Source organism: Macaca nemestrina, chromosome 12 (assembly GCF_043159975.1).
Source record: "Macaca nemestrina isolate mMacNem1 chromosome 12, mMacNem.hap1, whole genome shotgun sequence".
Classification (NCBI taxonomy): domain Eukaryota; kingdom Metazoa; phylum Chordata; class Mammalia; order Primates; family Cercopithecidae; genus Macaca; species Macaca nemestrina.
Window position 1 is genome coordinate 12,301,353 of NC_092136.1, and position 14,237 is coordinate 12,315,589.

General features: G+C 60.0%; 1 protein-coding gene across 12 annotated transcripts in view; it reads right to left on the reverse strand.

Annotated features, from left to right (window-relative positions):
- Positions 1-3,142: 3,142 nt before the first annotated feature.
- The window catches only part of LOC105469417 (diacylglycerol lipase alpha), a 68,424-nt gene continuing 57,329 nt past the window's right edge, over positions 3,143-14,237 (reverse strand). For all 12 annotated transcript variants that reach the window (XM_071074490.1, XM_011720397.3, XM_011720401.3 and 9 more), the window contains 8 exons: positions 13,924-14,004; positions 12,928-13,070; positions 12,498-12,566; positions 12,045-12,117; positions 10,591-10,787; positions 9,679-9,808; positions 8,922-9,109; positions 3,143-6,621 (listed from right to left, as the gene is read on the reverse strand). In XM_071074490.1, the coding sequence (XP_070930591.1) occupies positions 5,661-6,621; positions 8,922-9,109; positions 9,679-9,808; positions 10,591-10,787; positions 12,045-12,117; positions 12,498-12,566; positions 12,928-13,070; positions 13,924-14,004 (1,842 nt within the window). In that variant the 3' untranslated portion in view covers positions 3,143-5,660. The remainder of the gene's footprint in view (positions 6,622-8,921; positions 9,110-9,678; positions 9,809-10,590; positions 10,788-12,044; positions 12,118-12,497; positions 12,567-12,927; positions 13,071-13,923; positions 14,005-14,237) is intronic.

Genomic DNA, 14,237 nt, shown 5'->3' on the forward strand with positions numbered 1-14,237 from the left:
GATGGGGTGAGAGGCCTGGAAGCCGCTCCCACCCCAGCCTCCCTGTCAGTCCTCAGTGGCCAGCCGTGGGGGAGGGGCAGCCAGTGCCTGAGTCCCAGATGTGGCCCAGTCAGCAGGCCCGTGGTGGCCCGCCGAGGGGGGTCAATGCCACGACAGTTCTGGGGTTGGGGGAGGGGGTGCTGAGGCCGGCGGGTGCCTCACAATGAGGTTTTGTCCCTCTGGGGGCCGCTCTCGGAGCTGTTGCTCTTAGATATATAGAATGGGATTTTGCTGGAGGCCCCAGCTGTGTGTGCTGACCGCAGCTCCCCCACCGCCTGCGCAGGGGCTGGGCTGAGAGGGGGGAGAGGGGCCACACTGAGACTCCTATTCTTTTCCAGCTGATGCACCCAGAGGTTTTTCTCCCTCCGCAGACTCCCTTAAGACAATTGTTATTCTCCACCCTGCCCCTCCTCCACCCGGGGTCAGGCCTGCCTTCGGACAAAGTAGACACCCGCCTACACCATGCGATTCTTAAAAATGGATTTACATTATGAATTGCCTGGGACCAGCCACAGAACCAGCTTCTCTATAAGCCTCCACGTACCCATGGATCTTTCCTCCATATCCCACGTGCTACATAACTGACCATCATCTAAGTTCTCACCACCATCCACTGAGCTACACATTGTCCCTGTCCTGGTCAGCAAGGGCTGGAGGTAGGAGGGAAGACTCGCACTTTGTCCCTAACACTCCAACTCCACTGAATTATAATCAATTAAGATTATAGATTATTCATTTTCTGGGGTAGCCTTGAAGTTGGAAGGGGTGGAATGGAGCCTCCTGTTAACCCCATAGGAGCTGATCTGGCCAAGGGAGCTTAGGCCTTGCCATCTCTCCTGTTCAACTAGGTCACTGAGCAAAGGAGCAACTGTCCCAGGGATTTTCATCTCTGGACTGGAGGAAAGAGGTGACTGAAATGTCCCAGACTCAAGGGCTCAGCTAAGAGTCGAGGCTGCCATCTGCCAACTCCATAATGAAGTTGGGGCCCAAGCATCGCTGGGGCAGGAAGGTGGCTAGGCTGGTGAAAGGGGCCCAGGGGACTTGCACACCAGGACCTAGGGAGCCCATCAATGGAGATGAGTCCCCATCGGTGCCCCTGGCTTCCCTACCGAGCCACAATGAGTGAGGGGCTGAGATTTCAGCCCTGGCCCAGAAGACATGGCTGTCCCCTGTGGCCAGCTCCACTTGGTCCCCAACGCCTGCCCTCTGTCCTCAGAGGCCTCATCTATAAAGGATGCTCAGTATCCCTGCCTCACAATGGAGGTAAAGTGCCAGGTCAGTGATGAGTAAATGGTGCCCTCTCCAGTTCCAATCAGCTCCCAGCACCCATCACTGGGCCTTGAGTGGGAGCAGGGCCAGGAGGAGGTGGGAGACAGAAGGCAGCACTGGGGAGAGGGATGCTGGGACCTGAGGGTTAATGGGTAATGGGTGTAGAGGCCAGCCCAGGAGAAGGTAGAGCCCTGTCCTCCCCACCCCGAGACTCTCCTGCTCTCCCATGGACCCACACAGCACTGGCATCAGGCCATTTCACAGAGGAAGAGGAGGGCTGAAAGTGGGGTGAGTGTCAATCCAGCAAGCCATGAGGCTGGGGGTCCAGCTTCCCTGGACTAGGGCCCAAGTGTGCACCTGAGTGTGGAGACCTGCGGGGTAGATCCCCTTCCTGACTGCAGCGGCACCAGGACAGGAGGCAGCTGCTGCAGGTACTGAGTGGAGCTCCAGGCAGAGTGCCTCTCTAGCCCTTCCCAGCACTGACCTCTCAAGACCCTCCCCATGCCACACCCTGGCTGCGGCCCTGGGCAAGCCACAGAGCCTCCCTGGCCTTCAGTTTCTTCTGCCTGTGCTGTGCTCACTGGACAGGATAATTTGTAGACCAATGAGACCACTGAGGGCAAAGAACCTCTGAAAATCATCAGGTGTGGTGGAGGCTGGAGTCCTAGGCTGGGAGGCCCTGATTCTGGTCCCCAGTCTGTCCCCATCTCCCAGGCGACCTTGGGCAGGTCTTCACCCTTGTTTGGCCCGTTTCTTCTTCTGTTCAGTGGCTGTGGGTGAAGACAGGCTCTAAGGCCGAGGGCATTCTTCTATCACCCTCCCCAGCCCCTCACCAAGTAGGGTCACTGCACACTGGGGGCTGAGATGGGGGCAGGGTAGGGGGAAGGGAAAGGTCTGGTCAGCTTGGCTGGGTCAGTGCCTGTGACTTGACTCTGCGGTCAAGGCAGGACTGACTGGATGAACAGCGCCACCTGCTGTGTGGAGGGGGCAGGCCCCACCACCTGGGCCTTCCAGCCACTCCCCAGGCCTCACTGCCCCGAAGCTAGGCTGGGCTGGGGTTCCTGGGCTGTGCTGGCCCTGGCCAGGTATTTTGTGCCCTCTTAGGAAAGCCCTCAGCAAAGACGTCTGGAGGGCCCTGCATTTCAGTGCTGTCCCACTGGGATCTCCCACCTCTGCCTGCCCTAGCTGTCCGCATTGTTGGGGAGGGAGGTGGGCATGGTCAGACCAGCCCGGTCCCCCAATTGCTGGCTCAGCAGTCTTGGCCAGCTTATCCTCTCTGAGCCTCAGACCCCTCAGGGAGGAAGGGGTGGCCAGCAAGCTATATCTTTCCAGGCTGCAGTATGAACGTGCACCCGCTGGCACATCTCTCACACAGGCAGGACTCCGCAAGTGGCTGCCCTCATTCACAGGGGGCTTCGAGGGTCTACTACTCCCTCTCTGCAACTCAAAGTGTGGCCCTGGGCCAGGGCACTGGCCGAGCAGGAGCAGGTTAGAAATCTATACCTGGGCTCCATCCCGGACCACTGAACCCGCACCTGCATTTAGCAAGCGCCCCAGTGAGTCATGAGCACCGTGAACTCTGAGAAGCAAAGCTCTAACCCAGTACAGACAAAGGGCTGAACCTGAACCACCGAAACACACCTTGCATCTTGGGGTGAAACGGGCTCTGGTCCCAAGGAATCTGTTTCCCCCTTAGGCCTTCTGTTCCATCCAAGGAACAGTGGCAGAGGCCCTCCTGGCCCCCCGCCCCATGCCCACCCCCTGCTCTGCTGCAACCTCAACATCAAGTTTCTACACAGTCCCCACCTGAAGCAAAGACATTCGAGGCAGCCAGCGTGCTTCTACATCCGGTTTATACACAGCTCTATACAATATACAGAAACCTTTATATACAGATATATTTATAGAATAAGCTATATTAATTTCTCTTCTTTTTACAGCAATATTAGTTTGGATCTTTCATACATTAAGTACAAAAAAAGTCTGGGGAGAATGGCACGTAAAGTGCGTGAGGGTCTGTGGGGCCCGGCTGCTCGCTACTGATTGCATATGGAGTCGCCTAGGCCCCTGGGCGGACAGGCCCGCATACTTGTGCTGCAGGTCTGGGGATGGAATGGGGGTCGGTCTGAGCCGAACCGGGCTGAGGGGGGTGGCTCAGATCCCCCAGTGTGGTATGGGGTGGAGGAGGGAGACGTGCAGCAGGCCCATCCTTCAGGGGCAAGGTGGGTAGGAGGCAGATTAGGGGTGGGCTGCCCCTGGGTGCCCAGGACTAAGCCCAAGCCTGCCCCAGCCCCAAGCCTGAAGGTGTGGCTGCAGCCTTGGGGGTGGGGGGTCTGTCCCTGATGGCTCAGTCCTGGGGTGGGCGACATGCCCACATTAGAGGTCCCAGGACCCACCCTGGCAGAGGAGGAATTAAAAGACCAGACATCAAGTCTCTCCCTGTGACTGGCCAGGGTACTTGTCAGATCTTTCCTCTGAGAGTCTATCTTGTTTGCTAAACTCTCAAGAGCCACTGATTTTGTCTTGTTTCTGTGCTGGGCTGAAGCTATGCCTCAGCAGGGCCAGGGTGTCCTTGAATCTGGTGAAGGTGGGAGTTACACAGGATGAGGGGAGGCCCAGCTCCCTCTGTCAGGGTGGGCAGGGGTTCCCAGGACAGCCATCCGGGCCAGTCCCAGCTGTGTGGGGAGCCGGGGGCCAGGATTCAGGCCCCCAGGTACCAGTGATCATGAGATGGGGGGCTCTTCGTCAGGGGAGCCTAGGCCACTCAGGGAGGCTGCGGGTGGGGCCAGAGTGGGAGGGACCATGCCACCGCAGAATGAAGGCACGAGCAGGCGGTCAGCCGTGCAGTCAGCGCCTCGGTACACACCAGTTTTCCAAACCAGGGGTCAGAGCAGCAGGCGCGATAGGAACAGATGGTGTCTAAAGCTGAGCTTGTCCCTGCAGCCCTGCCTCGAAGGCCCCATCATGCTCCCTGACCATTTCCTTGGCAGGCTGGGAGGGACAGCAGGCAGGCAGGGCAGGTAGGGTGGGCGGCCCCAGCAGCCCCTTCCTCAGGAACGGTGCACACTCATGCACATGCACACGCGCTGACACTAGCATGCACACCCTCCCACCCCGCTTCTGGGGAAACACCGGGTCGCTACCTCCCTAACTGCTTCCCAAACCCAGCAGGGAAGGAACCCCTATGGGGACCTCAGGCTAAACCAGGACTGCTCCCAGCCCTAGGCCCCTCCCTGGGCAGTAGACAGAGGTCTCCAGCCAATGCCCACCATACCCCACTCTTGGCCCCACCTCCTAACAACATGACATTGAGGGTGGGAGGAAGGAAGGCCTGCTCCCAAGAGGGTGCCCAGGCCAGCGAGGAGGGAAAGCTGAGGGGGACCAGGGTGTGATGGTTCCAGATCCCTGGGCCCAGAGCTGCCTAGGCATGGTGGGGGTGACACCAAGGGGTCAGGTGGGGCCCTCAGAGGAAGGGAGCTCTCGGTGCCTTCCTTCTGCCCAGGGCACTGACTCTGCAGCTGGGGTGGTCACAGCAGTGCCCAGCACCCTTTGGGTGGCCAGGATCCTTGGGGGTAGAAGGTAAGCCAGGAAGTAGCCAGCAGGCAGGGCAGGCCTGGGTGCCCAGGACCCATGAGCAGAGGAGGCAGCATGAGAGGCACAAGGCAGAGAAGGGGCGGCCCTGACCCCACCCTCCTCTGGCCCCTCCAGGCCCCTGGCTGCCTTGGGCCCTGCGCGGAGGAGGGCTACTGAACACGAGTGGGCAGGGGGCTTGCAAGCCCAGAACACGTCCTGGGCCAAGCCCAGCAGCTTCTGTAAACATGTACAGCACTGCAGGCCACTTTGGCAGGGGCACCCCAGGGGGCTGGCCAGCAGGCACCAGATCTGGGGGGTGGCCAGGGCAGATGCCAGCCTGGACCACAGATAAGAATACATGTGTGCGGGACACTGCTCTCCCCCCCGCCCCCGGCCCCCGGCCCCTGGGAGAGCAGCCAGCAGGCAGTGATGGGAGGCAGCTTGCCCATGGCCTGTCCTGGAGCAGGGGGTGCCAGAATGCCCCCATGGAGGCCAGTCAGGCTGAGTGTGGCCCACCCAGCAGGCTGCCCAGGCTCCTCCCCACTCCACACCCTTTCCCATCTTTCCCCATCTGCAGGGCCAGATCCCAGCCACCTTGGCTCTGGGGGTCCTAAGCTGAGGTAGGGATGCGGACCCCCAGCTCAGCAGCGATGCCTGTGCCTGAAGCTAAACTGCCCCTGCGGGGTCTGTCCTCAAAGCTGCCTGGCAGGGGACAGGCACCAGGTGCCCACGGGGCCACCTGCTCCTGCCTGGGCCCGGCTGGCCACACAACAAGGGTGCTAGCGTGCTGAGATGACCAGCTCATCTTGCTTGGCAGGGCTGGCTCCGTGGCCAGTGGGGGTAGAAGTCCGGATCTTGTCAGCTGCCAGGCATTCCTGGCTACTGAGGCCCGTGGGCGTCAGGTCCATGAGCTCACCCGAGGAGCTGAGCGGGAAGGAGGGCGAGAGCGAGATGCCCGAGGAGGGGTCGGCCGAGCCGGCAAAGAGCCGTGGGGGCTTGGGCACCAAGTTGGGCTCAAACTGGGCACGGAGCAGGATCTCTTGCTGGCTGGGGGACTTGGGGCCCTCGGCATAGTCGCTGGTGGGACTCTCAGGCACCACCATGCAGTAGAGGTCCTGGAAGGAGCTGCTCTTGCTGTCCAGGTTGAAGAGGCTGTCGATAAACTCGGCGAATTCCAGCACCTGAGGACTGGGCGAGTCCCCCAGGCGCCCGTTGTGCAGCGCCAGCTCCCCGCGGGAGGCCAGTCCGCCACCCCCACCCCCAACCTCTTCCTCCTCGTCATTGGCCGAGGCACTAGGGGGCCGCTCAGGAGTGACGCCCCCGCTGCCCAGGGCCGCCTCCAGGGGCTGCGTGTCCTGCGAGTGCTTGGACAGGCTGTCAGCCGCCAGCAGCTCGGTGCGCGAGCTCAGGGATGGGTTTTCCTCAGGGATGGCAGGGTCAATGTAGAAGAGGTGGCCTTCATCACGCTCCAGCACAGCGTGGAGGCTGGGCGAGCCGCGGATGCTGCGGAAGCCCGAGGAGCGGCGCGAGTCGAAGCTGTACAGGGACTCCGTGTCCGAGAGGCTCTCCATGGTGGCCAGTGGTGCCCGCCGGGCCTGGAGCTCTGCTGCCAGCCGCTCCTGGGTGGACAGCAGCAGCAGCTCCACCGGGTCCTGGCGGGCTGCCGCTGCCGCAACCACCGGCGACAGCAGCCGTCCCTCTGAGAAGCCCTCCAGGCTCATCTCAGACTGGGACTTGCTCCTGCAGAGGGAGGGGAGAGCAGGGGGTATGAGACTCAGAAGGGAGAGGAGACTGAATTCCAGCTCCCTGGCTAAAAAGAACTTGCAGGGAATAAAGGGTACAGTTAATTTAGCAGTTGTTGATGGTTTGGGGCAGGGAATGCTTATTTTTTTATTTTTATTTTTGAGACGGAGTCTCGCTGTCGCTCAGGCTGGAGTGTAATAGTGCAATCTCGGCTCACTGCAACCTCCGCCTCCCAGGCAGGTTCAAGCGATTCTCCTGTCTCAGCCTCCTGAGTAGATGGGATCACAGGCATGCGCCACCACGTCCGGCTAATTTTTATATTTTTAGTAGAGACCGAGTTTCACCACATTGGCCAGGCTGGTCTTGAACTCCTGACCTCAGGCGATCCACCCACTTTGGCCTCCCAAAGTGCTGGGATTATAGGCGTGAGCCACCGCGCCTGGCCAGGAATGATTACTTTTTAAAAACAACTCACAAGAATCCAAGATAGAAGACAAAATAGTTGATGCTGGGTTGAGCCGTGGTGGGGGGTCCCTAAGGGGCTAAGGCCCTGCTGGCAGCACTAGGACTTCAGGAGTGCCGCTGGGGTTCTCTGCACCAGAACCCCTGTCATTGTACCGATGCGAGAATGAGGCTCCAAGAGACTGGCTGCTCCAGGTCACTCATGAGGCCACAGTGGAATGAGAGAGACAGTGGGAGGGAGGGAAGGAGGGAAGGAAGGACAGAGGGCAGCAGGGAGGAGAGAGGGAAGGGAGAGAGCCCTGCCCAGAGCTGCCCGACTGGTTCCATGCCAATCTCAGAGCCAGCACCCCTGGGTGCCACTCCCAGGGATCTCATCACTTCCTTCCTCATCCGGGTCTCCTCCTGGTCTCTCCCATGGGCTGCAGGCCTCTGCTGGGTGGGGAGCCTGGGGCTCCGCAGACCAGCCTGCAGGGAGTGAGTGATGAGGCAGGAAGTGGGTGGCTTGCAGCAGTTACTGCAGCCGGAAATGGACACTGGCTCCTTCATCTGGTTGTGCAGCTGCCACAGGAAATGCACAAATGGCAGGGAGAGACGTCCAGGTGTCCCTACCAAGGGCCAGGAAGCAGCCTCTTGACCAGATCTGTGACCAAGCACGCAGGGTCTATGTGGGAAGGTCCTAGAAAGGCAGGACAATCCTCCCCTGGAAGGACTACCACTTAAGAGCCTTGCAACCCTCAAAGAGTGTGTGAATAGGAAGGGTGCTGTGGCCCGCACGTGCGCGCCCCTGTGAGCATGTGTGTGTGCCCCTGCATGTGTGCACACCCCTGTGAGCACGTGTGCATGCCCCTGTGAGCATGTGTGCACACTCCTGTATGTGTGCACACCCCTGTAAGCACGTGTACATGCCCCTGTGAGCACGTGTGCACGCCCCTGTGAGCATGTGTGCACGCCCCTGTATGTGTGCACACCTCTGTTCATGTGTATGACTGTGTAGACCAGATGTCTGTGTATGTCAGCTGGCCTGTGTGTCTGGGTCTGCGCACGGGTGTATTCATGCATTTCCACGAGTGGCTGCCTGTCCACATGTGTCCTTGTATATGTGTCTCCACCTTTGTCTTGGTGTGTGTCTTGTACATGTGCATGTCTACAGGGGGTAGCATGTGTAATTATAACTAATAATGTATGTGTGTAAGCTTCGATACAAATATGGAAGTAAATGCGTGTCCATCTGTTTGGGTCTAAGTGTGAAAGAGTGAATCTGTGCAGGCCAGGCACGGTGGCTCACGCCTGTAATCCCAGCACTTTGGGAGGCTGAGGCAGGCGGATCACCTGAGGTCAGGAGTTTGAGACCAGCCTGGCCAACATGGTGAAACCCCATCTCTACTAAAAATACAAAAATTAGCTGGGCGTGGTAGCAGGTGCCTGTAATCCCAGCTATGTGGGAGGCTGAGGCAGGAGAATCGCTTGAACCCAGGAGGCAGAGGTGGCAGTGAGCCAAGATTGCGCCACTGCACTCCAGCCTAGGGGAGAAGAGCGAGACTTCATCTCAAAAAAAAAAAAAAGGAAAAAGAAAAAAAGAGTGAATCTGTGCTTTTATGGCCCAGGGTTTGTGGGTCTGTGTGCCTCCCCTGGCCCATGTGGGCTTCAGGGACAGCAGGCTGGGGGACAGTTGGAGCACAGCAAGAGAGCTCTGGAGCACAGAGGGGGAGTTTGACCCCTCCTGGGCACGTGTGCAGAGCTGAGCCCAGTGCATGCACAAAATGCACATGCATACAAGTTTATGTGCTCTGAACCACACTCACCCTGGGGTGGGGCTGGGAGTAGCCAAGGCTCACCTGACGCTGCTGTTGCGGTGGTCTGCAGTTGGCAGCTCCAGGGCGAGGCCAGCAGGCATGGGTGGCCCCGTGGGGAGTGGCTGCTGCTGGAAGATGAGCTCAGGAGTTAGGTCCACCTCAGTAGGGCTCACCATGACCTTGGCAGCAGAGAGCAGAGCGGTCTTCCCCTTATTGTAGTTCTCCAGCACCTGAGGACAGGACAGAGGAGGCTGGGGGTGGTGGAGGGACACCAGGCCCCATTCTGGGGCCAATGTGGAACCAGGGCCCAGGCCTCTCAGGCTAAGCAGAGCCTCATGGAGTCACCTGGGTCCCACTCTCCTCCTCCCGAGGGCACCACTCCCCAAGGCCTGAGACTTGCCCATCTGGTCACAACTTGCCCCACAGCCCAGCGAGTGCTCCTGCCCTGCCTGCCTTCAGCCTTTCCGCAGACAGGGAGTGGCTGTGGCTGTCGCTGCTTGCCCATGCATCTGTTAAGTGCCAGGTGGCCTTCAGGGCCTCTGAGCTGAGCCTGCCTAATGGACAGGCCCCTGGGAGTCTCTTTATCTCCTCCCCACCATGGGGCAACGTGGTGATGTGGAGAGAGCCAGGGGTGTGAGGTTGAAGTATTTGAGTGGGGCTTTCTGGCCCAGCTACCTACTTCTCTGAGCCCCAGCACCCATGTCTGTAAAATGGGGCAGTGATCCGACGGTGCTTACGGGGTTCTGATGGGGTGACAGTGCCTTGTTCCCTGGTGACACCCTGCCGGGAACTGCCTCACCTTGTTGAGCCCCTCCATGACCACATAGGGCAGGTGCTCGTGCAGCATGGCTGGCGAGATGATCACCTCATTGAAGGCCTTGTTGTCGCCCCAGATGGCGAAGTACGTGGGCTCCTCCTGCTCACAGCAGCTGAGAGGGACGTGGGCAGAGGGGAGTTAAGGATAGGGTGGTGGCCTGGCCCTCAGCTCCTGGCTCTGCTCTCTGCCCTGCTCAGCAGGGCTGGTATGGTTTGGAGGCCCCTGGCCTGCCTGGCAGCAGGGCTCTGTTCCCTGGCCTGGCTCCTGCCCTGCCCTCAGCCTGGGAAAGGCTGACCTTGAGCCTCAGCCATGGTCCCTCCACAGCCTTCGACCAGCTTTTGGCCTGGGTCACACCCGTTCCACCTGCTGCAGGGCCCAGCTCACCAGCTTTGTGTCAGGCGAGGAAGCGGACCCTGGAGGGAGGAGCCAGAGCCCAGCTGTCTGAAGGAGCGCAGTGGGAAAGGTCTGCCCACTTGTCTGCTCCTGTTCTCTTTCCTGGCGTGGCCCCCACCTTGCTTACAGCTGTCTTCGAGGAATCCCCTTGATGAAGCCAAGTGACAACTGAGGTGTGAGCTGGCCAGGGCCTGAGGGGTGAGCCCTCCAGGGCACCTACTTTTAAATGGACCATGAGTGGGGAGAGTTGCCCTGGGGGACACCAGGGAAGGGCTGACACTGGAGGCGAAGCCAAACTATGGAGAGAGACGCCTGGAGTCCTGCTCAGGGCTGGCCTTTTGTTCCATTTCCAGAGCCCGATGCTGGGGAAATCCCGCCATGGAAGCCCTGGGCCATCTTCTCCCAGCCCCCACCCCCAGCCCCGAGGGGTGACTAAGCCAAGGCCGGCCCTGCCCTCCACGGCCGCTACCCCCTGCAGCAGCAGACCCTGGCAGAACCTACCAGCACTGCTCCGCAGGGTGGTTGTGGACCACGTGGATGATGCGGCCAGGCGGGTAGAGTGGAGTGCTGGCTGAGAGGGCGATAGTTAGATCGCTGGGGTGGGTCCAGAGCCGCGTGCTGGCCAGGGTGGTCACCTCTACCTCCTCGGGCAGTTCCGACTTGGGGATGCATTTGGTGGCCCCCACGATGATCCGCCACTGTGTGGGGTGGAGTGGGAGAGATGGGGACAGAGCTAAGTGGCACTGGTTGGGGGGCAGGGGCAGGGGGACTGAGAAGGAGGGCTCAGCAGGTGAGAGGTGGGTGGTGAGATGGCAAAGGGGCAGGGGAAGGGCAGTGGCCGGAGCATTAAAGGTCGGTGCCCACCTGAAGAGGCAGTGGCTGAGGTGCACGGTGGCCAGACGGCCAATAAGGTGCCAAGGACAGATGACATGGAATTGTTGAATTTCAGGGCTGGCAAGGGGCTGGAAGCCCAGCCAACCCCTAATCTAGTAGATGGGGAGACAGGCCCAGTGAGGGGAAGGGACTTATTCTGGGTCACTCCGCAAGTCCAAGACAAAACACACCCTGGAGTTGAGTCCAGCTGGACCTGCCAGGCCTGGCCTGACGAAAGCCCAGGACTAATCTGGTGGGAGCAGTTCCACCTCCCCAGAACCAGGCTCCTCCAGGCAGGCACAGTCCCACAAAGCTTTGCTGCCCTGCTCACCGCCTGGCACCTGGTACCTGGCCCAGGGCCCTGCCTGCCACAGGGTCTAGGGCACCAAAGCTGGGAACGGTCCAGACAGGGCTGAGACAGTGAATGGGCGGAGGGCTCGCCCAGGGCAGGGGGTGGGGGGCGGGGGCCGAGGAGGGGTGACCACACAGAGGACCCTCTCCTCCTGCACCTGGCCTGCTTCAGTGTGCCTGGCCACCACGTCCCCACCCCCACCTGGCCAACCCGCCCGCCAGTGTCCTCCAGAGACCTGATGCGGATTAGGAAGGACTGACCCTCTCCTCTTGGCCACAGCAGAAAATGAGAACAAACTGTACCCAAATCCTCTCCACAGGTCATTCCCAGCCCTCTCTGAGCCTGGGGAATCTCAGTCTTCAGCAGAGGCCTTTCCTCACCGCTCAAAGTCTCCAGATCGCTTTCTCCTGACTGTGGGCAGCTCCCAGTTCTGTGTGATGGAAGCCTCTCGCTTCCCATCCTGATTCTGTTCTAACTTGTTATCTGAGCAAATGCAAGTCCCTCCCACTCTGGGTCTCAGTTTCCCTATCTGCACAATGACAGGGGTTGTATGGGTTGAGCCTAGGGAATGCTGAGGGTCTGACATCCTAAAGTTCCCATGACACCAGCCACACCCTGCCCTGGCCTCCCATGGCAGGGCCTTTTGTGCTTTGTCCCAAGAAACCAGTGGGGGTCAAGGTCAGGGACAGATGAGGCTGCACAGAGGCAGGGTGCCCAGGCGGGGGCTCACTTTGGGCTTGGTGCTTCGCTGCAGGACGTCCAGGAGCTGTCTGCGGAAGCCTTCCAGCTGGGAGAGGCCAATCCTGGGGAGGGAGCGAGACAGGGCCGTCAGCCAGGCCTGGTCAGGGGCTATGAGAGGTACAGGGCGAGGGGCGGAGGAGCAGGCACACGCCTAGCCCCTGGAACAAGAAGACACATCAGCCAGGGTCATGGGGTGGAGAGGCATCCACAGAGCAGCTCCCCAGAGCAGAGCCGAGGAGTAGAAGGACAGGCAGGGAGGGCACCAGCACGTGCGTTCACCTGGGCTTCTCACCACTGGGCAGCTAAGGGTGGGGAGGGGCATGGAGTCCCTTGAGAGACAGGAATCAGAGTGAGAGAGACACAGGGGCTGGGGGGTGGGGAGAGGCCTGGAGGAGAGAGGAACAGCCTGGCAAGGGACCGTGGAGTCGGGGGAAGGACTCACCTGGGGACGAGGTCTTTGCCCAGAACCACAGCAGTCACGAACTCCTTGGAATACTCCATCGCATCCTCACTGCAAGGGAAGCCGAAGCAGAAGCTAAGGCCAAGGGGGAGGGGTGGTGGCGTTCCAGAATCGGGGGGCCCAGCCACGAGCAAGCCCTGTTCTTGCACTCCTGGGTTGGGTCCCGGGGAGCTGGCTGGTGGCAGGCTGGGCTGCCTGCCCCCTACGCTGTCTTTCCCGCTGGTAAGGCTTTGCTGGTAGATCCTGGGGGGCGCACGGCATTTCAGAGCCCCCACCCTCCACTCTCCAAGCCACTCCCAGACCTCCATGTGACTAGAAGTCAGACTCCCAGTCCAGCCCCTAGCACCAGCCAACCCTCAGCCTCCACTGGTCCCAACTGCCCCAGCCAACTCTGAGGCCCCAGATGGCTCACCTCAGCAGGCCCCCTGGCGGGGAGTAGGCAAAGCACTTGAGGGTTGGGTACTGTGGGCGCAGAAGGAAGGAGAGGATGGCAGCGGTGCCCGCACCCAGGGAGTGGCCCACCACAATCAGGCCGTAGTGTTTGGTTCCGCGGCCCTGGAGACCGAGAGAAGCCTGAGAGCCCTGCCCCGCTGCCTGCCAAGTGACTGTCTTAGCCAACCCAAGGGAGGCAGAGGGTCTTCCCACCTTCCCAGAGTCCTGGGATCATGTCTGTGCTGTGTGAATGCTGGGGCACAGAGAACCAAGCTACGTCCCCGCAGAGCGACTGCTTAGGCTGACTGTTCTAATAAACTCTTACTTATGCTTCCAAACCTTGCTCAGAGGTTACATCCTTAGGGAAGCTCTCCTGATTTTCCAGGAGTGGCTCGCTCCCTCTAGTCATTGCATCTGTACCTGGGATGGAGTTTTTTTTATCACTACAGTGATTACTCTGCTATAAACATGTGGTTACCTGACCCCACCTCTCTACCATTTCACTACTAGACTGAAGTCTCCTGAGGCCAGAGCCTGCTTTGCTTTGGAAAGGGCAGCTGGTGGCACCTCAGGAGCTACCTGCACAGACCGTGGCCAGTGGGCAGGACTCAGTTCCCGCCCCTCCCTCAGTTCCCCACTTCTCTCTGCTCTGTATTTTGAGCCTCTCCATGTTTCCTTCTGACAAATGATTCTGCAGCTAGGAAGCTTAAAAGCCGCCTGCCCTGAATCGTCTTTGTGCCGCTGGTGTCTGGCATGAATCAGGTGCCCAATGACTGTAGGTGGGGCGGAGCAGGACGCCCACGGGACCTGGCACAAAAGAGGAGGGGTTGGGAGCCAGGCTCGAAGAGGTTGCAGGAGCCTGGCTTGTGTGGGAGGTGCGAGGCTCCATCACCCATCCATCCTCTCCTCTCTCTGCTGCCTTGGAGGAGGGGGACCCAGGTGTGACAAGGGCTTGGTGTCATGGAAAATGCCTCACCAGGTCTCGCCCAAAGGCCTGGGAGAGGACCATCTCCTGCTCCAGTTTCTTCTTGATGTACTCAGCTGAGAGGACCATTCCCTGGGTGGGCAGGAACAGAAGCAGGTGTTGGTGGGAGGCCTCCCAGTGACCAGCAAACCCACAGTGACCTGCAGCTCAGGAACTCCGCCCCATCCATTTTTCCCTTTGGGCCTCGTGACAACCCGGCTGGCAGACATGCTGACCGTGTCACTTCCATTTCACAGGTGGGAACTGAGGCTCAGAGGGGTGGCGTGGCTAATGAAGCTGCTATGATCACTTCCCAGCTGCCTCTC